This window comes from Balaenoptera ricei, chromosome 20 (genome assembly GCF_028023285.1).
Source record: "Balaenoptera ricei isolate mBalRic1 chromosome 20, mBalRic1.hap2, whole genome shotgun sequence".
NCBI classification, from domain to species: domain Eukaryota; kingdom Metazoa; phylum Chordata; class Mammalia; order Artiodactyla; family Balaenopteridae; genus Balaenoptera; species Balaenoptera ricei.
Window position 1 is genome coordinate 38,116,766 of NC_082658.1, and position 25,400 is coordinate 38,142,165.

A 25,400-nucleotide genomic window follows, 5' to 3' on the forward strand; every position below is an offset into this window, starting at 1 on the left:
AGGGCTCTTCTCACTTCCCTGGTGGCCAAAAAGGGGCAGTATTTTGAAATTTTGACCCCCCTCAAAAGGGAACATTTGAAAACTACTGCAAATCCCAAAGATAAATCTAGTGGCTTCCACAATGATTGGGTGAAAGGTAAGGGAGGGATCAAAGGGCACTGAATAAATGAATGGGGAAGAAAGTCATTTAATTGTTCCTAATTTTAAGAGCTATTCAGATCCCATTAAGGGCATAAAAGGGACAAGCCTGCTCGAAGGTTGGAGTTTTGCCTTCCATGACTGCAGCGGGACCACGTAGTTCACCTGAAAAATAGGAAGAAGAGGACTTGCTTCATCCAGGATCAGTGATAGTGTATCAACCAATCCCTGCCATTTGGCAGTTTCCTCGTGCATCTGCCCAGAGTCACAGGGTATTTCCCGCTGAACCTGAGATCCTCCTCCAAGCCACGTCAGCCCCTCATAATCTTTCTTTCTGGGCCTTTCCCTGAAATTAATTCTTGATAGACGGTATAAAAGACCAGCTCCTCTAAGGAGAGAAACTCCCCTGGCTGCCACAGGAGGCCAAGGCACTTGGCAGGTAAGACTCATTAACTGGAATCTGCAAAGTTGATGATGAAATTTCCTAAAGGCTTCTCAGAAAGCTTGGTACTGCATTTGGACTTGTCTTCATCAGGCATTTTCTGGTGCCAGATTTGGCTGCCAACCTGGCAGGTCATCCCTGTTTGGGAGAATGTGATTGAATCCATAAGAGACAATGTGATTGAATCCATAAGGGAGAATGTAATTGAATCCATTGTGGGGCAAAGAGGCTTTTCTGAGTCTGAACACTGAGCCATAGAATCATAAATTCTTAAGGCTGGAAGGTACCATATTCCTCTCATCCATCCTGTTTAGGAACCTTAGTTCTAAGAGATATCATGTGTCCAGGTCACACAGAAAGTTGGGGGAAAATAGTAACAGAATGATGCTCCGTGTGGTGTTCTTGAGACTGATGCAATTATGATATGAACGCTAATGAAAATTCATTCCAGTGAAAATTTTGCAGTGTTTAAGGGGCTCCCTAAGCCAGGGCTCTCAGATCTTCAACCTGTTTTTAGTGTCTCATGCTATCTACAGCAGACCTGAACATCTAGTTAGCCCTGAATGTCTAGTCCCAGGTGTCTCCAATATCCTGTGGGCACTATGTTCTCAATCAGATTTATGAATTGCATCAATATTTAAATGGGTTTCATCTTGGGAAAATTGAGTGATTGAATCATATTGTTTTTTTATGAAATTGCATATCCCAAACCCTGTGGCTAAGGGGAATTTTTTCTGCTGTAGAGAGCTTGTCTCTTTTCTATTTTCCTCTTGATACGGGAACTGCTCAAAAGATCAAATAGAACATTCTTGGGGGTGATGGTCAGTTCATTGGTTTTCTTTCTGGCTCATCCCACTACCCTCAACAGAGCGTTCACCATTCATGGAAACGAATCCTACTGATGCCTTCCCTTCTCAGGCCTTCCTGCAGCCCCCTTGGTGACTTCTCAGCAAGTCTGAGAGCCGGACTCTGGGAGATCGTGGTACTCAGTGTGGTCTGTAGACCTGCAGCATAGGCGTCACCTGGAACTTGTTGGAAGTGCAGGCTCTCCGGCCCCTTCTATAACCTTCTGAGTTAGAATCTGCATTTAACAAGGTCCCCCGGTGATTTAGCCACATTAAGGTGGGAGAAGCCTGTTAAGGGACCATCACCACCCTCTCCCTCTGCACCATCTGGATGCTGAACTTCTCTACCGTGGGCGTTTCATTCATTCAGCACGTACCCAGCACCTATTATGTACCAACACTAGGCTTGGGCAGCGGAAAAAACAAAAATAGGACGTAGCTCTTGAGGAGCTTATGATCTGACTGGGAAACAGACATGAAAACAGTGATACGAGATGTGAGTAAAGTACTGTGGGAAGAGAGAAAAAAGAATGACCTAATTTTGCCTAGATCTGGTACACTTCACCGAGAAGGTGGCATTTGGCCTGGGTTTTAAAGAATGAATAGGAGTTCACTGGGCCAAGAGAGCATTGCATAGGAGAGTGTGAGTAAGAGGCAGGGGATTGTGGACCAGACTGGCATTTGAGAGGCAGAGGCTGTGGTTCTGTCTCCAGATAATGCTTCATGTCTCAGGGAAGGCTCCAAGCTTTGATGCAAACCAAAGGGCTTGGGAAAGGGTTTCTGCACTGAGCATGATGATAAGAATGCGGGTAAATATCCAAACATCCCAGAAGCCTCTTGGCTCTGGCTGCACATAGTATTCCTCCAGGATCTTTCTGAACACCCCTTTCCCAGCAGCATGACCTCGTGTTTGCTTTTCTCTGCTTTCTGTCCCACGTGCTTCCTTCACACCCACCAGGAAAGATGGCCGAGACAAGGAAAATAATTTAGCTTTGGCCTTGAGGTTCCCTCCCACCACTTTCCAGTGATGGGGAGTATTAAGGAGGTTCCAAGGAAAGGAGAGGAGAAATGAGTATCTAAGGACTTTTTCCTGTTCAGATTTCTCAACTTTTATTTCTTCGGCTACGATATTTTTCTACCTCAATCTATTTCAGATGATGCCTATTTTCATAGACTAGCCTTTCACTTTTTGTTTTTGATTTATCATGAAACACTAGTCATTGAAAGAATAATATAATGAATACTTGTGTGCCCATCAGCTCTCTTAAAAATCAATGATATGGTGGTTGTCAGGGGCTGGGAGGAGGGAGGAAGGGGGAGTTGGTGTTTAGTGGGTAGAGAGTTTCAGTTTTGCAAGATGAGATAGTTCTAAAGATCTGTTGTACATCAATGTGAATGTACTTATCACTACTGTACTGTCTGGTTAAAATGGTTAAGGTAGTAAATTTTATCCTGTGTGTTTTTACCACAACTTAAAATAATACCAGTGTTGCTTTTTACTCCAAAACCATCATATTTCTTTGCCTAAAAGGGCAGATTTCTGCTGGCTCAGTGGTCTCCTCGAAGCACAAAGAGGAGGACTACTCAGGGCCATAGAGGTGTAAGGACAGGAGCCCACTGAGGGGTCAAGCTGTTTTCCTCTTGGGGGAAAAAAAAAGTGCCAGGGAGAATCTTGGCCAGAGAGGTATTTATTCACACTTTGCTTTTTTTTTTCTACAGTTAGCTTACAAGAAGTACATTCAACAAGATAAAAATTATTAGGGGGATCATCAAAGGTCAGAGGAAAAGATTGGGGGAGTGCAAGGGAAGCTGAAATTACCTGTCCAGATACACAGTTCTCCTTTTCTGGAGATTATCTGGAGAGTGTCTGGAAGACCTCCTGGGTGGTCTCTTGGGCAAAACTCTAGAACCACAATTTCTCTTAGGGAGGTTTGAGTAGATACAGAGGGGGCAGCCAATCTGAGGATGTTTCTGGGGTCCAACCAGTGAATGCACACTATGGGGAGAACCTGTGCCCTCTTGTGAAGAACATGATCTAGACGCACGATCGTTCCATCTGTACAGCATGTGTGCCTCTTGGGCTGGAACTAGAATCTCCTCAAAAGACATTTTGGGTCTATTCCACCAATCCTAATGAACACTCTGAGCCCCAAAGCCCCTCGTCAGCAAACAAAGCTGCACAATTTTAATCTGATGATTTAGGTTCAGAGTTAAAGCTCATGATAAAGGCGTTGATCTAAAAGCAGGAATCTCTTCAGGCAACCTGGAACACAGCTGCGAGCTCTGGAGAGCTCTGAGCTTTGCCACAATTTTCATTCGTGTTTTCCCATCATGTCGACTCTTTGAGGGAGGGTGGAGTCCCTTGCCAGTTCCCAAAGGAGGAACTGAGTGTCTGCTTCTCAGGCACACTCCCCTGGTGCTGGGCTAGAGGAGGATGGCTTTCAGGGAGCAATACATCCTGAGGGGGAAAAGGAAGGGGAACTTCAAAGTTGTGTTTTGGGTTTGGTAAAAGCATTTGTCACCGGTGACAAGACAGGTACAGGAACTTGGGTCACGGGGTGTCAGGTCAGAATCAGACATCCTGGATCACTTGGTCCTACCCTCTCACTCAATAAGGCTGGGGGCCCAGAGATGTCAAGTAACCTGCTCAATGTCACAGAGCTAGTTAGAGCAAATGCATAACTACAACTCAGGACCTTCTGACCACAAAGCCTGTGTTCTTTCCCTTCCACCACTGCCTCTTTCCATCTCCCAGGACCTAACATGGGCCTGCACATATGGTAGATGCTTAGTTAGTTACTGTGGTTTCCCCTCCTCTGTTCTAATGTTAGGGTGTCTCGTGTTCTCTGGGCTTTCTCTGCTTTACCACCCCCTTTCTGTGATTCAGTCCTACCCATGGGGACTCTACAAAGCTCACAGCCTGATCCTGGTCTCATTTCAGCGATGAGGGTCCTTTTCCATCTCCCAGTCCTTTTGGCTTCCCTGAGCTTGTTCCAGGTTGCAGAATCTGACACAAATGGTAAGTACCACCTTGTATTGGTTTCCTGGGGCTGCTGTAACAGAGGACCACAAACTGGGCGGCTTAAGACAACAGAAATTTATTCTCCTACAGTTCAGGAGGCTGGAAGTCCAAAATCAAGGTGTTGGCTGGTCATGCTCCTCTGAAGGCTCTAGGGGAGAATCATTCCTTGCCCCTTCCAGCCTCTGGTAGCTCCCAGCAACCCTTGGCTTATATGTGCATCACTCCAATCTCTGCCTCCATCTTCACATGGCCTTCTTCTCTGTGGTGTCCTCTGTGTGTCCTCTCCTCTTGTTATAAGACCACAAGTCATTGGATTTAGAGCCCACTCTAATCCCGTACCTGTATGACTTCTTCTTAATTAGCTACATCTGCAAAGACCCTATTTCCAAATAAGGTCACATTCTCAGGTGCTAGTTGGACAAGGATTTTGGAGGGACACTATTCAAGCCACTACACTCCCCTTGTTCAAAGACTGCATCCTGATCCCCTCACCATTCCAGACCCTAATTCGAGTAAAACAAGGAACCCCACCTCTACTCTACACCATCCCCTTCCCTACCTCAGGGTCCTGGTGATCAGCTAAGCCCTTTGAGGGACTTGTTTTCAGGTCCACCTCACCAAGAACCAAAAAAAAAATCCCCACAGCCCAGAGCCAAGAGCCAACCTGAGTGGTCACACACCTTCTTAATCCCATCACTGGGTCCAGTCAGGCCTCGGTATCCACAGGTTCTGCATCAGCAGATTCAACAAGCAGTGGATTGAAAATATTTTTTTAAAAGATTCCAGAAAGCTCCCCCTCCCCCCCAAAAAAACCCACTCTGGCAACTATTTACATGACATTTACATTGCATTAAGTGTTATAAGTAATCTAGAGGTGATTCAAAGTATACAGGAAGATGCGCATAGGTTATATACAAATACTATGCCCTTTTACCTAAGGGACTTGAGCATCCTGGGGGGTCCTGGAACCAATCCCCTGTGGATACTGGGGGACGAATGTATTCTACTGGACTCCTAAAGAGTGATATTGACACTTTATTGAGGATCAGAGAGTATTCTTCCCATTCTGGGCTTTTCCTCCTGTCGAATGTTTCCTAATCTTGATCTTCTGCCTGCTCAGGTTTGAGTGGTGGGGATAATGGTGGAGAAAGAGGGAGACAGAGCAAAGGGCTTCTCCAAAGAGTGGTGTCTGATACCCTGCTCCTTGCTTCTTACCCCTCCAAGAGCAGGCCACCCGCACCTTCACCATCTCTGATGCTGTGAGTCAGGTCAAGATCCAGGTCAACAAGGCCTTCCTGGATTCCCGGACCAGGTAGGTGAGACACACATACCACATGCTTCTCTTCCTAGGCTGACGAGTGCATCTAGGCCAGTCCTGACAAGCCAATAAGCCAAAGCAATGATACAACCTGCCCTTCCACCCCCAGCCCCTGCCCACCTGCGAGTATGGGGCAAGTATGAGTAAAAGCCAACAACTCCTAAAATCCTCAGCCTCTAAGTTATCTTGAAGGGGATGTCTCATCTGATCCTATAAGCACTTTCTTCCACGTGGCTGAGTGATTCCTTAGGTCATGCATTGCAGAGTCTCAGAAAGCCTGTCCCTAGAAGTTCTCCATTCATTCAACATGTCTTAGGTCAGGTCCCCTTGAGGCAGAACCTGAGACCTGGATTCACATGCGGGTGGCTTACTGGGGAGCGCTCTCAGGAAAGCTGTAGCGGAGTGAGGGAGTGAGGCCAGATAGGTAAAAAGAAGGGGTTAAGCAGGGATGTGGTTTAAGGTCTAGCCCCAGCTGACCCCACAGGGAGATTCGGAGTGTAGGCTGCACCTCAGAGTCTGTCCTACCCCAAGCAAGGGAGCAGAGCTTTCACCTGCCAAAGGGGTCCTTGATATCAGCCAGACGTGCTGCAAGCTTGGCACTGGGTGTGGGGGGTGGGGGGCGCGGTGTAGCACACTGTGTGACTCCCAGGCACCTCCAGCCAGGAAGCCACCCTGACTCAGAAGCAATTGCCCAAGAAAGTTACGGGAGTGAGCCATCAGCGGCTAGGGGAGGGGCACGCCAAGTTCTATAACTGGGCCCAAAGCAACTTGAGAAACGTGCAGGACACCGGCAGAGTCAGTCACCTCCCGACCACGTGTAGGGCCTGGGTTTTCTGAAATAAGCAATGCAGACTGGGTCCCTGCCCTCAAGAAGCCCATGCTGGAGCTAGAGAGGCAGAAAAACAAGAGTAACCACTTCACTGAGCAGAAAACAACCTTGCTCGTTCCTCTTGCTGCCCCTTTACTGGACTTGGGGTTTCATTCCTCCGTGGCCTTTGCATAAACTCTCAAGAGGTCCCATAACTTTTTTGCTGACTTTTAGATGACAAGATGTGCTCTGATCACTTCTAGTCCTTTCAGGAACTCAAATGTCAGCAGAAGAAAACAAAGCCCAGAGCCTCTCGCTTTCCTCCACTCGGAGCTGCTTTAGGCTCTCATAGTGAGAGAAGGGCGCGTGGTCCGCCCGTCCCACTTTCCCGAGCTTCTCCTCATCCCCCAGCCCAGGATTGTCACTCTTAGGGGTCGAGGTGGGAGAGATACAGGATGGCAAAGTCTAAGTCGCCTGGACAGCTTAGTGCCTGGGGGTTGGGGGTTGGGTCAGAAGCTCTTTCCCTCCTTGGGCGCTTTTCAGCTCTCAGAGATTCTGTTGCCAACTCTCTGACCCAGAGAAGTTTCTGACCAGTAGCTCACAGCTCCACCCCTCAGCCCTGGAGCTTGCGGCTCCCTCCCTCACCCCTCCCCACACCATCTTGAGCCAGGTCCCCTTTAAAGATGCTCCAGAAGACTAAAAGCTTTGCCCTGCTGCTGGAGGATGTGCCGATCTGGGGCCGAGGGCTGCCCTGTCCGGCTTACTCTGCTGTTAGGTGCACAGCACGAGCCACCTCTTCTTTTCTTGTTTTCTTTAGGCTCTTTGGGCAGGGGTCAACCAGCAGCCATAGCTCCAGGACACACAGCAGGGCCCTCCTCTCAAGGCCCTTGTCACTAGACTGAGTGCGAAGAAGAAGCCCCACGGTGGCAGGAGGGAAATGCCTGGTATTTCAGCAACTACCTCCAGATGAACATTCTCTCTCCCTCCTTAACGTCAATCCTTTTATAGCCCAAGGTCGGGGTAGAATAAAAGCCACACACTCGGTTTCCATCACCTCCTTTGCAAGTCGTGCTGCACAGGACGACCCAGCCCTGCCTTGGAACTCATCCCCACCGATTAGTTCTTGGATTTAGGGGTCTCATGGAGACATAAAGAATCACATTTAAACATCTTGTTCACAAGCACACAAACAATCCAGTGACCCACAATCTGTGATAAGGACAATGAAGGAAATAAACGGGGCAGTGGCTGCTACTCTAGGTGCGGGGAGCAGGGAAGCCTGATGGAAGATGAGAAGGAGCCAGCCATGTAGAGAGCCAGGGGGATGGCATTCCAGGGTCTGGGAGCAGCAAAGGCAAAGGTCCTGAGGCAGGAAAGAGCTTAGGGTGCCCAGGAAACAGAAAGAAGGCCCACGCTGGTGGCGGCAGTAGGAGAAGAGGACACACAGGTGGAGCCTGAGGGCCAGATAGTCAGAGGCACAGCAGTGGCTGACAGGGGCTGGGGGAGAAGGGGAGGGACTGGGCTGGCTGTTCATGGGTGTGGGGTCTCCTTTGAGGGGATGAAAATGTTCAGGAACTACATAGAGGCAAAGATCCCACAACGTCACAAGCACGTACACAGTAAGCCCGTGGATTCATGCACGTCACAGGGAGAGCCAAGAAAGTGCTTCAGTCAGAGTGGCCTGGTCTGCTTTTCATTCAAAAAAGCGCCTTCCTGCAGCCGGATGGAGAACGGATGGGAGAAGGACAGGAGAGGAGGCATGAGTCCCGTTAGGAGTCTGCTGTGGCCATCCAGATGGGAGAGGATGGGGGCTAGGACAAGGGGGTGGGCCTGGAGATGGAATAAGAGTTCCTCCAGGGCCCTGCCTGCTCCCGTAGAGCCCGGCCTTGAGGCAGAGCAGGAGGTAAGTCCCTGGTGCGTCAAGGTCAGGCAGGAGACCGCGCAGAACGCCAGCCGGGAGAGAAAGGCAGGAACAGGTAGGGCCTTGCATGGGACCTCTGGGTGGAGCCCTGGGAGGCCCAGCAACACACCTTCTCTGTTGGGTGGGGGGGCCTTTGGGACCCATGATGATGGTGATGGCGGCTGGTGCTAACACGTGTGTTTACTCTGTGCCAGAGACAGTTCTCAGCGCTTCACACGCCTTCCGCCCCCAAATGCTAGAACGTGCTCGATCCAACTATGTGAAACAGCTGTTTTTGAAGTCAGAAAGATCAAATAACGTGATTACCATCATTATCCTCATTTTATGGATAAGGAAATTGGGTACAGAGATGTTGAGTAACTTGCTCAAAGGCACACAGCTACTAAGGGGCAGCAGGAGTCAAACCCAGCCAGCGTGTTCCAAAGGCCCTGATGTAAGTAACACAGTGAGTCCTAGCTCCCTCAGAAGTCATGTCTGTAAACCAATCCTGGGGGAACCAGGGTTCAAACTCTAGGTCAGTGCTGTCCAATACAGGAGCCACTGACTACATGTGGCTACGGAGCCCTTGAAATGTGGCTGGTGACACTGAGGAACTGAATTTTTAATTGTATTTAATTTTAATGAATTTCCATTTAAACAGCCACATGTGGCTAGCGGTTACCGTATTGGACATGCCACGCAGCAGTCTGGGCCACTGGGCCATGATGTCTCTTGTAACAGCAACAAAAGGCAGTCTGGCTTATCTTCTTGGGTCCTTTCTTACCGAGGTTGGGGGGAGGTTGGAAGGGGTCAGGCCTGGTGATTACAGCTCAGTCATCACCCATGCTCGCCCGCTCGCCCATGTCGCCCCTCAGGCTGAGCACCAGGCCCCCTCATGCTTCAAGCAGAATCGATAACCTGATCCACAGGGACAGGCCAGGAGTTACATCCTGTGACGCATATCCCCAAAGCAGGGCTGCCTTTGTGAGAATCTGAGCCACTTCCAAAATTTCAGTCTTAGAGCCCTAAAGATCATCTCATAGGACCCCTCATCTCACACACAAGAAACTGAGGCACAGGAAGGGGGAGAGGGTTCTCATGCAGGGACTTTTCTGACACCACCTTGCCCTTGGTCACCAACTTCTTAGTAGTAGAAAGGTTTTTGGCTTTTCTTTTTATAGACAGGTAATTAAGAAAAAGCCCGAACATCTGGCCCAAGAAATGGTCAACAAGAGGCTAGATGCTACAGCCACAACTAAACGAACTCCACACTAATTCTAGGGCCAGATGGGATGAAGGATGCTTTCATGGGCAGAACTGGGGCCCATAGGCATGTTATTTCCAGAATTCTCGGTGCACGAGGCCAGCTCCATGGTCAGGGGTTCCTCGGTCTGAATCGGTACATCCTGGGACTTAGGGGTTTTTAGGGTTCCCCAACTGATTCAGAAGCAGCCAGCACAGCTGCAACCCTCTGACTCTAATTCAGGAAGTGCTCACGTCCATCTGTCTGCCTTCCTTCAGAACCAGACTTAATGAAGCTTAAAGACACACTGTAGCTTCCTCATTTCCCAGAGGAGATTTTCCAGAGGCATCAGAGGAGAGCTAAGAAAAGATCCTGAGAGCACAGAGGTGGGGGTCTCCTGCGTGCTGCCCACACCCCCGCGGCTCCTCTGTACACACACGGCACCTCACACCCCTGCTACACGGTCGGAGCCGAGGGCCCGGTCATGACTCCCCCGTTGCTCTCCATTGTAGGCTGAAGACGGCCATGAGCTCTGAGGCGCCCACCACCCGACAGCTCTCCGAATACCTCAAGCACGCCAAGGGCTGGACCCGCATGGCCATCCGCAACGGGCAGGTGTGGGAGGAGTCCTTAAAGAGACTGAGGCACAAAGCGACCCTGACCAATGTCACAGGTACAGAAAACCCACCAGCCCTCTGATGGCAGGAAGCGGTCATCTCCCCGCAGGAGAGAACACAAGCCACCAAAAGCCGCAGTTCCGACTGGGAGCCATCGCCTCTCTCTCCGTCAGAGTCGTGGACCGCAGAGCAAGGAGGGGCTGGGAGGGCAGCCAGGCCAATGCTCTTTTTGCAGAGAAAGGAACTTGGGCCCAGCAAGATCACATTGCCAACTCCAAATGAGGGGACATTTGTGCCTTTTGTTATAACACCATCTGTAAGGCCTCTGTCCAGAGGAAGGACTAAAGTTAGTACACACGGGCTCCCTGTCCCAAACCACAGTGTCACCACTTCCGCCTGTGGAGGGGACATTTCAGCCACCTGTGTCGGGGGGCTTTACTGGGATTACGTCACAGGTGATGAGTGTCTCTCCTGTCCTGGGTACCGTGGAGTTGAAACAATGAGCCGATGGATTGATCGTGACCTCCTCCACCCCTCCACCCCACCCCCTACCAAATGTCACTGTTCACGGTGGGTCACGGAGGAAGGGGATTGGTCCTGAAGGGAGGAAGAGGCTGCAGGTTCTCCCTGGGGAAACATCAAGTGGGGGAAGATACCTGGCCTAGGACTTGGGCAAATTCCAAAGTTCCAAAAGGAGGAAACCAGGACAAGGTAGGGAGAAGTAGGGAGCACTTTGGACTCTGAGACTCAAAAGGTGCTGGGGCTTGAACCTCGGACCCTGCCAACTTCCGCAGATGAGCCCCCAAAGAAGGCCCCCAGAGCCGGATTCCCTTCAGGCTGCATTAGGACGTTGGCGGCTCTTTCCATTCTGTGCCCACGTGGAGGTCTCTGATGCCTAAAGCTCCCCACTCTGTTACTCCCGCCGAGATCACAGCGCCCCTCACGTAAAAATGGCCTGTCCCTTCCCAACGTCTTTCCTATCTAGATTCCTGCGTGCTTGGGACTTCAGACGTCAGTTGGGCTTTAGAAGAAAAGCAATCTTCTCAAACTAACTCATACTAACATGTACCTAACCTCTCAGGGGTATTGTTCTAAAAGAAAGATCTGTTGATTCAAAGGGTCTGATAGACAAAGAACTACTAACAATTCTGGAGACCGTTACTATCTGTGTGGCCTTGGGCAAGTCTCGTGGGCACTATGGTCTCAGTTTCTTCTCTCGTAAAATGAGAATTTAAATTCTTACCTTAATGAGTTGTCAGGATTCAATGAGAAACCCCCTGAGAAATGCTTACTTAGAACGTAAAATGTACTCCCCCAAAAATCAAGTTCAGAAAATGAACCTCCCCTCAGGGCCTCAGAATGGAGAAAGAACTCAGCCCTTTTGGCGTCCCTTCTCTTTCAGACCCTAGCCTGGACTTGACTGCACTCTCTCAGGAGGTGGGCTGTGGCGTCCCAGTTCCTTTGGTGAAATGTGATGAGAACAGCCCTTACCGCACCATCACGGGAGACTGTAATAACAGGTGAGTGGCCAGTGGGTGGGTTTAGGAGGCAGGTTCTCCCAATCACCACAGCCGACCCATCTGCCCAGCCCACCTGCCCTGCTCAGCCCGGCCAGGGGCTTTGCCACGTGGGCATTACAGGCATAACTCCCACCGCCTCACCCTCCTGGACTAGCCTCCCACTGGAATCTGTTCTGTTGGAACCCCGCTAACTTCGCCACTGCATCCCACTGGAAGAAGCACCTTTCCCCAGGGCAGAGGAGCCCCGCGCCTTCGGAGGTGGCAGTAGTTCCGACACCCCACATTGCAGAGGCCCCTCCTCCGCGCCCCCTTTCCCTTGGGCAGAGGCTCCGGGTCCTTCCCCAGGGGATCCCCGTGGGGTTTGCGGAGAAGCGGACCCCGGAGCGAACCCGCCGCCTAGGCTGAGGGCCGGTCTTGCTGTTTCAGGAGGAACCCCGCGCTGGGCGCGTCCAACAGGGCGCTGGCGCGCTGGCTGCCGGCGGAGTACGAGGACGGGCTCTCCCTGCCCTTCGGCTGGACGCCGAGGAAGACGCGGAACGGCTTCCCTCTCCCGCTGGTGAGGGCGGACACGGGGTGGGGGCGAGCCCCGAGCAGGCGGGTGAAAGACGGGAGTCGGAGGGGAAGGGATGCCCTCCCACAAACACACAAGGAAAGGAAGAAGAAATCGGTGGGAGGACAGACGCGCGGTAGAACCGCATCCGGAGAGAGATGGAGATTTGGACTTCCTCCCTGGTGGTGTTCCGGAAAATGCCACTAGAGAGCAGCAGAGTCCGGGTCCCGGAGCCCAGCCACGAGATGGTCACGTCCCAGCTGCCGTCAGGCCAAGTACCCTGGGGTCTCCCAGGCAGATGGCTTCCCTGCCCCATCCTGCTCGTGCTTGCCCTGCCCCAGCCCCTGGAGTGCATCAGCTGGTGCTTGCCGGGACGTCCTATCTGTTGGCCTCATCTGAGTTGGCGGGCCCTCCCCAGAGGCCCTCTTCTATTCCCAGACACCTGGCACCTCCGTGGCACTTACTTCAGGGACAGCCTGTCTTTGTTTTCCCTCTTTGAGTGGAAAGAGCACTGGCCTTGAAGCCAGCAAGTCATACAGACCTGGCCCTTGGTAGCGGCAGGACCTTGGCGAGTTGACCTCACCTGTCTAGTCCTCAGTCTCCTCATCTACAAAATGGGGGTATGGCACCTACCTCACAAGCTTGTCATGAGGATGAAGTGTACCTGTTACATCATAGGTACTCTATAAACTGCAGTTGAATCTGAATCCTCAAAGCACCTTTTCCTCCCTCTCCTTCTCTCTCCACCTGTAGGCCCGCGAGGTATCCAACAAGATTGTAGGCTACCTAAATGAAGAGGGTGCTCTGGACCAAAACAGGTCCCTGCTCTTCATGCAGTGGGGTCAAATTGTGGACCACGACCTGGATTTTGCCCCCGACACGGAACTGGGGAGCAGCGAGTACTCCAAAGTGCAGTGTGATGAACACTGTATCCAGGGAGACAACTGTTTCCCCATCATGGTAGGCCCTGCAGCTGCGGGTCCCTGGCAAACCCCTTGCCTCCCTGATGTGGCAGACATTCCCAGCCTGTCAGCCAGGACCTCCTGGAGATCTTGAATGTTGAGTTGACAGCTTCCCAAGCCTCACACATCTATTCATTCACTCACCCATTTATTTAGCAAATAGACATTAATCATCAACTCTGTGCCAGACAGTACGCTAAACACTTAGAATTCAAAGGTGAACAAGACACTGTCCCTTCCCTCAAGGACAAAGGACCTGTGTGGGAAATGGACAAGTAATCACTAACGGCAAAATTGGGAAGCTCTGGGGCGTGTTGTCTTCATCCCTGGCCCAGCAGCACTGATGTCACCTGGGGTCTTATTAGAAATGTAAAATCTCAAACCTCATCCCAGACATTGGGAAGCAGAATCTACATTTTATCGGAATCCTCAGGAGACTCATTTTATAGACAGCAAAATTTGTGGAATGCTATCGTAAGTCATCTCAGAGTCGGGAAGTCTACTCCCAGAATGGATGAGTCAGGATGAGTGGCAGGCATTTGTGGGAATTTCCAGCAGGAAGGGAAAGGAACTTGCAGTGGTGCACTTTTCTTCTTACTCATGATTTTACAGTTAGAGAATGATTTATTCACTCAAACAAATCGGGGCTATGTGTTGTGGCGTAAAGAACATAAGCTGTGAAGTAAGGTCAGCCTAGATCTGAATCCCACATCTTTCCCTTTCAGTTTGTAAGCTCTTGGGCAAATTGCTTAACCTTTCTGAGCCTCCGTTTTCTCACGTGTAAAATGGGACAGAATTATCTACCTTACAGGGTTTTATGAGGACCAAAGTGAGTTAAAGTATGCATAATGCCAAAAACATGGTAGGTCCAGAATAAATAAATGGTAGCTGTTGTTAGTAGTAATTATTAACAAACCCTTTCCTGCCTCATGTCCTGCTTCCTTGTGCCGGGGTCTCAGGACTCCCTCTCAACCAAAAATTTGGAGCTTTTGCTATGAAAGATTGAATGATTCCCCCTCAGCCCTTTTACCCAGCGGACGTAGTGACCTTCAGGGCGTTGGGGGCCCAGGATTTATAGCATCAGCAGGAGGCATCTGGAGCCATTGTCTGGTACCAGGGTCCCAGGAGGGCACCATCAGCATCTTTGCCAGCTGCATCCAGACCTACCCTGGGGAGAGGTTGCCAGCTGTACCACCTCTGCCCAGTCACCCACCCCGATCTCTCTGCAGTTCCCGTGCAACGACCCCAAGGTGAAGACTCAAGGGAAATGCATGCCTTTCTTCCGAGCTGGGTTTGTCTGCCCCACTCCACCTTACCAGTCATTGGCCCGAGAGCAGATCAATGCTCTGACCTCCTTCCTGGATGCCAGTTTAGTGTACAGCCCTGAGCCCAGCCTGGCCGGCCGCCTCCGGGATCTCAGCAGCCCACTGGGCCTCATGGCCATCAACCAGGAGGCCCAGGACCACGGGCTGGCCTACCCGCCCTTTGACAACAAGAAGCCGAGCCCCTGTGAGTTCATCAACACCACTGCCTGTGTGCCCTGCTTCCTGACAGGTGAGTCTAGGCTGGCAACAGAGGGGCCAAAGGACAAGGGGATTATCCTGGGGCCTGAGAGCAGAGGAAGGCCAGAAAAGTTTCTCGAGGCCACTGGGCGGCTTCCAGGGAGGCTTTACCATTGCTTCTTCTCATTGTCTTCTGGAAAAACACACACCAGGCCACCACTGCCATGGGCAGTGGTCCAGGACTGGCAGAAGGGCACAGATGAATACAGAATCTAAGAACATGTGTTCACTGTATAAAAAAAAAAAAAATTAAGGAAGTCCAGTAAAGCACAAAGAAAATAAGAAAATCCACAAAATCCCACCACTCACAGATAATCATTGTTAGCATTTTAATGCCTATGTTTCCAGTTTTTTTCTATCACAGATCTAGTTCTACCTTGTTTTACACAATTGGGGTCATACTAGAAGTAATTCTCTGTAACCTGATGTCTTCTCTTAATGTATCACGTCTTTAAATATTCTTCTACATCATGATCTTTAATGGCTGCCTGGTATTCCATGACATATATTTATCATAATTTATTTTATCAACCTTACTTGGAGACATTTGTGTCATTTCTAGTTTTTCTGTGATTTTTTTGTTTGTTCGTTTTTGTTAAGGTCCTGAGCATCCTTGTTGATGAATTCTTGTGCTCATTTTTCATAATTTTACTAAGATAACTTCCTAGAGGAGGACGTTCTAGATTAAGAGGAATGTATATTTTTAAGGCTTTCCATAAACTTGGCACAAAGTCCCCACTCCACGTAGCCTGTACGCAGCCAAAGCCCTCCAATTCTCCTCATTCGGGGGGCTCATGCCCTCCTGGTCTTCTCTGCCTTTGGCTTCTGGAGGCCTTCTCGCTTCCAAAAATCCAGTCTCCCAGGACAAACCCCCAGCCCACCCAGACATGGCAGAAGACCCAGATCTCTTGGATTCTGTGTCCATACACATCTCACATCAGTCCAGACACAAAACTAAGCCCTTCCTGTTTTCCATTAAAATATCCAGTAAGACCAAGCATTCATGAATTTAATAGACTTTCCTGAAGATTAGAGGACACAAGGAGAAGTCCCCTTATGAAACAGCTGGTCTTTTACCATCTATATGACCCTCTCCTCCCGATAGCCCCCATCTCTAGATTCTTCTCCCTTATTACACAGAGGAATTCAACCCTACCCAAGCTCTTACCCTCAAACTTGCATTCCTAAAACCATCCAAATTGCTCTGCACAATAAAAAGCCCCTCGTTTATTTGTAGGTCCCGTCTTAGAAGGCAGTTGGGATTTAGTTAGCAAAATTTTACTTTTTAATGTCACCTGTATGTAGTCTTTCTTTACCACGGTCTTGTGGGTTCGACCTTATTATCCCCATTTTCACAGATATGAAGACTGAGGCTTAGAAATGTTAAGTAACTTGTCCAAAGTCACAGAACTAAAAAGTGTGTGTGGAGAGCTGGGATTCAAATCTATGAATCGCAACCCCAATCTCTTTCCACCTTAAACTAACAGGAAGGAGGGGCTTAGGAGAGCTTCCCTCTGGGGCACCACATTTATTCTTTGTGCAGGTTACTGGGTTCTGGGGCTGCTCAGGGGGGACCCACCCTTCTGCCTTCTGGGCTTTCAGGAGATCCACGAGCCTCGGAGCAGATCCTGCTGGCCGTTTCCCACACCCTCCTTCTCCGAGAGCACAACCGGCTGGCCAGAGAACTAAAGAGACTCAACCCTCATTGGGATGGAGAGAAGCTCTACCAGGAAGCCCGGAAGATCCTAGGAGCCTTCATACAGGTAATAGGCTCAGGAGAACTGCCTCATGTGCCAGCCTCGCTTCCGCTCCTGGCTCTGCCCCCTGCCCGCGGCCACGCGTCCAGTGACTTCCTCGGCTTTCCACACCTCCATTTCCCCCTTCCTCTCCTCTGCTGCTTCTTTCCCACTGTCTCATTCTTTTAAACCCTCCCTTTTGTTTCTTCAGCTTCTCAGCCCCAAAATGAATCCCTGGATTCAGGGTGTTGGAGAGTCATTCATATGTCAGTCACTCAGTATGCCCGCCCAGGGGCCATCACTGGGACCACAGGCTCCATCACTCCTGGGACTGTTACATCACAGTTATTTTGATTGTTTTGATTGGATTATCTTCTAAAATTTTCCACACCTAAGCCACACGTCACAGGCATAGCCAATTGCTATTGTTGATTGACTGATTGACTAACTAGAAGAGACTTAGAAAAGTTGATATGTTGATATTAACCATACACATATTTTTTAAACATTTTATTTAAAAATAATTGTAGATGCTCAGGAAGTTGTATCAAAAAAAAAAAAAAAAAAAGCACATGCACCCAGTCTCCCCCAGTGCTAACAGTTTGCATAACTATGGTACAATATCAAAAGCCAGAAGTTAACATAGATACGAACCATAAAGTTTATTCAGATTTCACCAGTTATAAGTGCAGTCAATTCGTGTGTGTGTGTGTGTGTGTGTGTGTGTGTGTAGCTCCATGTAAGTGTATCACATATGTAGTTTCATGTAACCACCACCACAATAACAACACTTACCTCTACCATCACCACAGACTCCCTTGTGCTACGTTTTTATAGCCACATCCACCCTCCCCCTTCCCACATCCCTAACCCCCGGCAACCACTAATCTGTTCTCCATCTGTACAGTTATGTTATTTCACGAGTATTATAGAAATGAAATCATGCAGTATGTATTCTTTTGAGACTGGCTTTTTACTTTCAGCATAATTTCCTTGAGGTTCATCCAACTTGTTACATACATCAATTGTTCATTTCTTTTTGTTGTTGAGTAGTATTCCATGTTTTGTTTAACCATTCACCTATTGAATGACATTTGCATAGCTTCCAATTTGGGGCTATTATGAATAAAGCTGCTATGAACATTCGTGGATAAGTGTCTGCATGAAAATAAGCTTTTATTTCTCTGGGATATATGCCCAAGAGTGCAATTGCTGGGTTATATGCTAAGTCCATTTTTAGTTTTAAAAGGAACTGCCAAAGTATTTTTCAGAGTGGCTGTACTGTTTTTTACATTCCCACCAGCAATGTATGAATGATGCAGTTTCTCTGCATTCTGGTCATTATTTGGTGTCATCACTCTTTTTTTTTTACCCTTTCTGATAGGTATGTAGTGATATTGCATTGTGGTTTTACTTTGCATTTATCTGATGGCTGATCATATTGAACTTCTTTTCATGTGCTTTTTTGCCAGCTGGATATCCTCTTCAATAAAACATCTGTTCATATATTTTGCCAATTTTCAAAATGGATTTTGTCTTTTTGTTGACTTTTGAGAGTTCTTTATATATTCTAGATATGAATCCTTTGTCAGATATGTGACTGTAAATATTTTCTCCCAGTCTGTACTTTGTCTTTTCATTTTCTTAATAGGGTCTTCTGCAGAGTAAGAGTTTTTAATTTTGATGAGGCCAAATTTATCAGTTTTTTCCTTTCATAGATTGTGTTTTGGTGTCAAGTTTCAATTCTTTCCCTAGTCTTAGGTCCCAGAGATTTTTCTCCTGGTTTTATTTTTCTAGACATTTTATAGTTTTATCTTTTACATTTAAGTCCATGATCCATTTGAGGTTAATTTTTGTATAAAGCATAAGGTTTAGGTCAGGGTTCATTTGGGGTGGGGGGTATGGTTGTCTAATTGCTCCAGCACCACTTATTGAAAGGCTGTCTTTCTCCTTTTGAATTGCTTTTGCTCCATTGTCAAAAATTATTTGGGCATTATGTGGCAGCCTGGATGGGAGGGAAGTCTGGGGGAGAATGGATACATGTATATGTATGGCTGAGTCGCTTTGCTGTGCACCTGAAACTATCACAACATTGTTAAGCGGCTATACTCCAATGTAAAATAAAAAGTTTAAAAAAAACTATTTGGGCATATTTATGTCAATCTATTTCTAGGTTGTCCATTATATTCCACTAATCTACGTGTCTATTCCTACAGCAGTACCACAGTGTTTAATAACTGTACCTATACAATAAGACAACATTAGGAAGAATGACTCCTCACTTTATTCTTTTTCAAAATTATTTTGGCTATTGTAAGGTCTTTACCTTTCCATAAATATTTTAAAACATGCTTATCTATGTCTACAAAGAAATCTTGCTGAGATTTTGATAAGAATTGTATTAAAACTATAGATCAATTTAGGGACAATTGACATCTTTACAATGTTGAGTTTTCCACTATATAAACATAGTATGTCTCTCCAAGTATTTAGATTTTCTTTGATTTATTTCATCAGCATTTTATAATTTTAATCATACATATCCTATACATGCTTATTACATTTATACCTGAGTATTTCATTTCCTTTGGAGGAATTGTAAGTGGTATTACATCTCTTATTTCAGTTTTCACTTATTCATTATCAGTGTATAAAAATATAATTGATTTTTATGTGTTGATTCTGTATCCTATGACCTTGTTGAACGCAATTAGTTCCAGGAGTTCTGTAGATTCCTTGGGATTTTCTACATAGATAGTCATGTCATCTACAAATAATGACAGTTATATTCCTTCTTTTCTAATTTGTATGTTTTTCACTTCTTTTTCTTGCCTTATTACAGTGGCTACAACTTTCAGCACTATACTGAATAAGAGTGATGAGAGCAGACATTCTTGTCTTCCCAATAGTAAAAGAAAAGCATTCAAGGTTTCACCATTAAGTATAATGTTAGTTGTGATTTTTTTTGTACATGCTCTATATGAAGTTGAGGACGTTCTGCTCTATTCCTAGCGTACTGAGAGTTTTTATCATGAATAGATGTGGAATTTTGTCAAATGGTTTTTCTTCACTTATTTAGATAATCATATGACTTTTCTTCTTTAGTTTATTCTGCTTGCTTTAGGTTTACTTTGCTCTTCCTGCTAGTTTATTGAGGTAGGAACTTAGATTAGTGATTTGAGAGCTTTCTTCTTTTCTAACATAAGTATTACAAGTGATATAAATTTCCCTCTTAGCACTGTTAGTTGTATCCCGCAAATATTGATATGTTGTATTTTCATTTTAATTCACTGTGTATGTTCTGTTGTTGTTGTTTCTTCTTTTCAGACTTTCTCTTTGACCTATGGGTTATTGAGAAGTATATTGTTTTTTTTCCAAGTGTTTAGAGATTTTTCTGCTGCCTTTCTGTTACTGATTTCTAATTTGATTCCATCATGGTCAGAGAATATACTCTTATGATCTCAATTCTTTCAAATTTGTTAAGGTTTATTTTATAACCCTGGTATGGTTATCTTGTTGAATGTTCCATAGGTCCTTAGGAAGTATTTGTATTCTGCTGTTGATGGGTGTAGTGTTACCCAGTACATCATTCTTCTTTCCTTTCTGGAGGTCACACGTCTTTCCCCTGTGCCTGCGTCTCTCTCATCTTATCAGGACACTAGTCTTTTTGGTTTAGGGCTCCACCCTTATGACATCATTTAACCTTAATTACCTCTTTACAGGCCCTATCTTCAAAAACAGTCAAATGAGAGGGTTAGAGCTTCAACATATGGATTTTCATCCATAATAAGGCTTCTTGGACTACAAGAAAAAGAAACCCACGCAAGCTAGTTCAGATGTTCAGTACTGGTTCACCCTATACATGTATCAACTGGAAGCTAGTAAGGGTTTCTCCCGGAACCCCCAGGCAGGGAGTGTAGTTGGGCCTCAACTAGGGTGAGAGCCAGAGACTGGAAATCATCTGGAATTAGGGCAGCTACTCTCACTCTGTCTCTCCCTCCTCTCTGCTCCTCTCTTCACTTCTCCACTCTCTTTCTCTACAGATGGGTTTTCTCTGCTTTTCTGCACATGATAGAAAATGACAACCCATATCACCCCATCTGTCCCCTCAGATAGAGCGCCGCCAGAAACAGTCTTGAATAGCTGCATCTGAAATCTAAGTCCCTGAGAGAGAGAATCTGACTAACCAGCATAGTCTGGTGCCACAGCTGGGCCCGTCCACTGTGGCCAGAGGTAGGGCTTCTCACACCCTTTTCTCATGACTTGTTTCTCCTTCCAGATTATCACCTTTAGGGACTACCTACCTATTGTGCTAGGTGATGAGATGCAAAAGTGGATCCCTCCATACCAAGGCTATAACAAATCTGTAGATCCCCGAATTTCCAATGTCTTCACCTTCGCCTTCCGCTTTGGCCACTTGGAGGTCCCCTCCACTGTGTTCCGCCTGGATGAGAATTATCAGCCATGGGGTCTGGAAGCAGAGCTCCCCCTGCATACCCTCTTCTTCAACACCTGGAGGATAGTCAAAGATGGTATGTCCTTTCAGGGAAGCACTGTCACTAGGCTGTCTCACTCTGTAGCCTGCTTCTAGGGAAACCTGGCTTGGAAGTCAGACTCCAGGCACTTCCTGTGTGACCTTGGGCAAGTGAATTCACCTCACTGAGCCTCAGTTTCTTCATTTGTAAAATGGGGACAGTAATAATACCTATCTCATAGGATATAAAAAAAATAGAAATATATGTATAAAGCACCCTACAATGGTTCTTGACACACAGGAGGTGGTCACTAAATATTAGTTATTATTCTTTCTTTCTTCCACTGGCCTTTAAGATGTCGAGTTTTCCCTGTTTCCTTTCCCTGCCTCAGGCTTCTCTGATCCCTACAGAAATAATTCCTGGGTCTGGTAAAAAAAAAAAAATAATAATTGCTCTTTTCTGCTCTCCTGTATGGCTTTCCACCTACATTAAGTGCCAAAGGTTGAATCCAGCTCCCCTTTATCCTGAAGTGGGCTGTGTTGAAACTGGCTTTACTTAAGGCCTGACAAGTCAGGGCATTTTCCAGAGATTTCTGCCATCTCTTCCCAAGCTGCACAGTTCATTGCGGGAACATATGGAGGAGAAGGAGCCAACTCTCTGAACTGGAGCTTGAAAGAAACCCTAAGCTTATGCTGATGCCATCACCCCAGGACGGCAGGTGGTCTGGACTGACCCCCAGCCCCCAGCATACCCTGCGGGCTGCATTGTGCTCTTCTCTCCCCACTTCCAGCCCGAGAGGTGCAGTTGGCCCTTCTTTCACCTGAGAAAGAGAAAATGTCTGGTGGAGAGAGGAGCCAGCAGTGGAAGATGTCCCCAGCTGCCCCCATCCCCAACATGGCCTCTGGGTCTCCCTTGCAGGTGGAATTGACCCTCTGGTGCGGGGCCTGCTGGCCAAGAAGTCCAAATCGATGAATCAGAATAAAATGATGACGGGCGAGCTGCGCAACAAGCTTTTCCAACCCACTCACACGATCCACGGCTTTGACCTGGCTGCCATCAACATACAGCGTTGCCGGGACCATGGGATGCCTGGTGAGTGGGCCTAGGGTCCTGCCAGGCCTGGGGAACTTTTAGCTACTTTCTGGGGTTCCAAGGGACTCTTGTCTGTAGCCCTGAGGAGCTGATCACTTCTAAAACAGAAGGCAGAGATGCCTTTTTTTTTTTTTTGACTGTGCCACGCAGCATGTGGGATCTTAGTTCCCCGACCAGGGATCGAACCCGTGCCCCCTGCAGTGGAAGCACAGAGTCTTAACCACTGGACCACCATGGAAGTCCAGAGATGTCCATTTTTAAAACTCACTTTGCTCATCTGTGAAATGGAATCTTCCATTCTCCTTAATGCAGAGACCAGAGAACACATCTGGTACTTTCTTTGAGCTCCTCAAATGGAAGAAATCAACAACTGACTTGTAAAACCAGTTTAAAGTCCAGAAAATATTAAGAAAAGGATAACAGAGGGAAAACAACGACTATCGGATCTTCCTAAATGTAGTACTTAAGAGCCAGACTGCCTGGGTTCAAATTCCAGCTATGCCCTTTCTACTTATGTGACATTAGGCAAGTTACTTGACATCTCTGTTCGTCAATTTACATTTGTGTACAGGGCTTAGAATAGTTCCTGGACCCATAGTAAGCACCATATAACCTCCTAGCCCCCTCGAAGCTTAAGTGCCACAGTATAAAACAATGGCTCACTGACTCCCCTATCCCAAGGGCTGTGAACACAGACTTTCTGGGGCTGATGGAGCTGGAGTGGGCACGTCTGCAAGGGGGATGAGACAGCTCCAGCCTCTCTGCCCTAGGGTACAACTCCTGGAGAGGCTTCTGTGGCCTCTCACAGCCCCAAACGCTGAAGGAGCTGCACGCCGTGCTGAAGAACAAGGTGCTGGCTGAGAAGTTACTGGTTCTCTACGGGACCCCTGCCAACATTGACATCTGGATAGGGGCCATCGCTGAGCCCCTGGTAGAAAGGGGCCAGGTGGGGCCTCTCCTGGCCTGCCTCCTGGGAAGGCAGTTCCAGCAGATCCGTGATGGAGACAGGCGAGTGAGACCTCAGCGGGGAGGGCGCGGAGGGCACCCCTTCTCGGAGGTGGGCCGTGGGCGTCCTACAGGAGGACTGACGCCAGACCTTGGCATGTTCCGGTGACCTCCTCCCTCCCCCTCTGGCAGACTGGGGAGGGTGCAACAGCTGGGCTGTATGGAGAGACCCTGCTTCTGTCTCTGCAGGTTCTGGTGGGAGAACCCTGGGGTCTTCACTGAGGAGCAGCGGAACTCTCTACAGAAAATGTCCTTGTCACGCCTTGTCTGTGACAACACCCACATCACCAAGGTCCCGCTGCACCCCTTCCAAGCCAACAGCTACCCCCACGGCTTTGTGGATTGCTCAGCCATCGATAAGCTGGACCTCTCACCATGGGCCTCCGAGGAGAATTAGGGGCCTGGACTCCACGGCCTCCCAAACTGTGCAGTAAAGCTCCCCTTGGTCCACGATGCCATTTCAAGCAAGCTCAGTGACCCGGTCCCTTAGAGCTCCATACCCAGTCCCAGCCCTTCTTTCCAGCCGGGTCTCTCTACACGCCCTGGATGCACACCTCACTCAAGCCCGAGGCCAGCCCCCTTGGCCTCTCTAGCCCTTCCTCTTGAATCCATATTCTCTGCCTGCGGAACCCCTCCTTTCTGTCAAGACTCCGAGATACCCTCTGAGATACCTTCCAGTCTAGCTTGCCAGATGTCAGCCATCCTCTCCCTTGAACAAGTCAAGGCCTTTACGCCCTTATCTCTCCTCCCCGTGAACGAGCTTGTAAACTCCTTGAGCCGGGGACTTCAGCCCACTTCCAGGTGTGTCCCGTGGCCCCCAGCATGGTGCTCAGCACACAGTAAGTGCTCAGTAAACATCTGGTGATTGACTACAGGTGCTGGCAATGACCTTGTTCCCCTCCCAAGGCAGGCCTTGGAATCACTGCCAAATGACTAACTGGATGTTTACAGTTCAGACATGTCTCACCACTAACAGGTCGTGTGCACGAGTCTATGGGGTGAGAGGGCAAGGTCTGGTGGGATTTCAAAGTGCTCTCAAAGAAAAAGAGGAGGCAAGGGGCTCCTGGGAAAAGAAGCCATGGCAGTGGGGTGGCAAGAGAGCACTCAGTGCCATGGGGTCAAAGAGGGAGGAAATCCAAGCCTGGATTCCCCCAGAGCTAAAGTTAATTTCCCTTCCAGGGGCCCTTCAGGGAAATACCCTCTTCTTCTAGGCCAGTCCTTGGAGCCTGCGAGGCCTTTGACGGGCAGCTCCAGAGTATTGCTAGTGCTGCCGCCCAATACATATTCATGAGTTCTTTTAAAATGACCTTCCTGGGTAAGGTCAGCCCAGCCGGGGCCTCCAGATCCCCTGACTGGCGGGGCAGGGGTGGGAGGCCCTTAGCCATCCTGTGGGAAAAGCCCAGGAGCCAGCAGGCCTGGGCTGCAGCCCTGACTCTGGCACCCTCTTCTCTGAGGCCTCAGATGAGGCCCTTGACCTCTCTGAACACCCCTCTCGTCATCAGTGAAATGGAGCTGAGTAGTATTTATCCTGCTAGGGTGAAGTGCCGGGGGCTCCTATGGGCATGGGAGCCCCAGCATCCTGCATACTTTCAGGTTCCAGCTGTGGGTGTCCCTCCCCAAATGTGGGAAGAAGGGAGGGAACAGGGAGGGAATCCACCAGTCAGAGGGATTAAGTTCCAGGCAAGTTTATTAGGGAAGTATGCTTCTTCCCCTCCCTCAGCCCAGCCTGCTGTCCCGGTCTGGGAACCTGGCCCCGTGAAGGCAGGAGTGAGAAGGAGTCTACTGTCCTAAGGCCTCCGAACCAGTGTGCCAGCTGCAGGGATGCAGGATCCAGAGATGCCTTGTTATCTGGGGAGGGAACTACCTTCCCATCACCCCTCCGCTCTTCCTCTCCTGCAGGAAAAGTGTGTGTCCCCTCTATTTCCCAGCCTGACACAGAGTGAGCACGTAGCAAATACTTCCCAGAGCAACGCACAAACAGAAGGGCTTGGTGACCACAATTCCTGTTCCCTGGGGAAGGTGAGGGAAGAGGGTCTGCTTGGTTTGGCCTGGCCCCTAGACTTCTAAGAACTGACTGCCTTCCATGTATGAATCAGCCAAAGGAGGACTCCTGGATGTCCTGACCCCCAGTTCAGAAAGGGCCCAGAAGCACTGACCACCCTGGT

At 48.5% G+C, this 25,400-nt stretch overlaps 1 protein-coding gene across 2 annotated transcripts; it reads left to right on the forward strand.

The window, feature by feature from the left end:
• Nucleotides 1-4,368: 4,368 nt before the first annotated feature.
• On the forward strand, nucleotides 4,369-23,632 carry LPO (lactoperoxidase). Of its 2 annotated transcripts, XM_059907087.1 has the most exons (12): nucleotides 4,369-4,444; nucleotides 5,672-5,759; nucleotides 10,229-10,389; nucleotides 11,736-11,853; nucleotides 12,280-12,409; nucleotides 13,157-13,363; nucleotides 14,595-14,919; nucleotides 16,530-16,690; nucleotides 20,943-21,195; nucleotides 22,057-22,230; nucleotides 23,001-23,238; nucleotides 23,425-23,632. In XM_059907087.1, the coding sequence occupies exons 1-12, from the start codon at nucleotides 4,369-4,371 to the stop codon at nucleotides 23,630-23,632; spliced, it is 2,139 nt and encodes a 712-aa protein (XP_059763070.1). The 2 variants fall into 2 exon arrangements, with proteins under 2 accessions (XP_059763070.1, XP_059763071.1); XM_059907088.1 differs by lacking the exons at nucleotides 5,672-5,759; nucleotides 10,229-10,389.
• The last annotated feature ends 1,768 nt before the right edge of the window (nucleotides 23,633-25,400 follow it).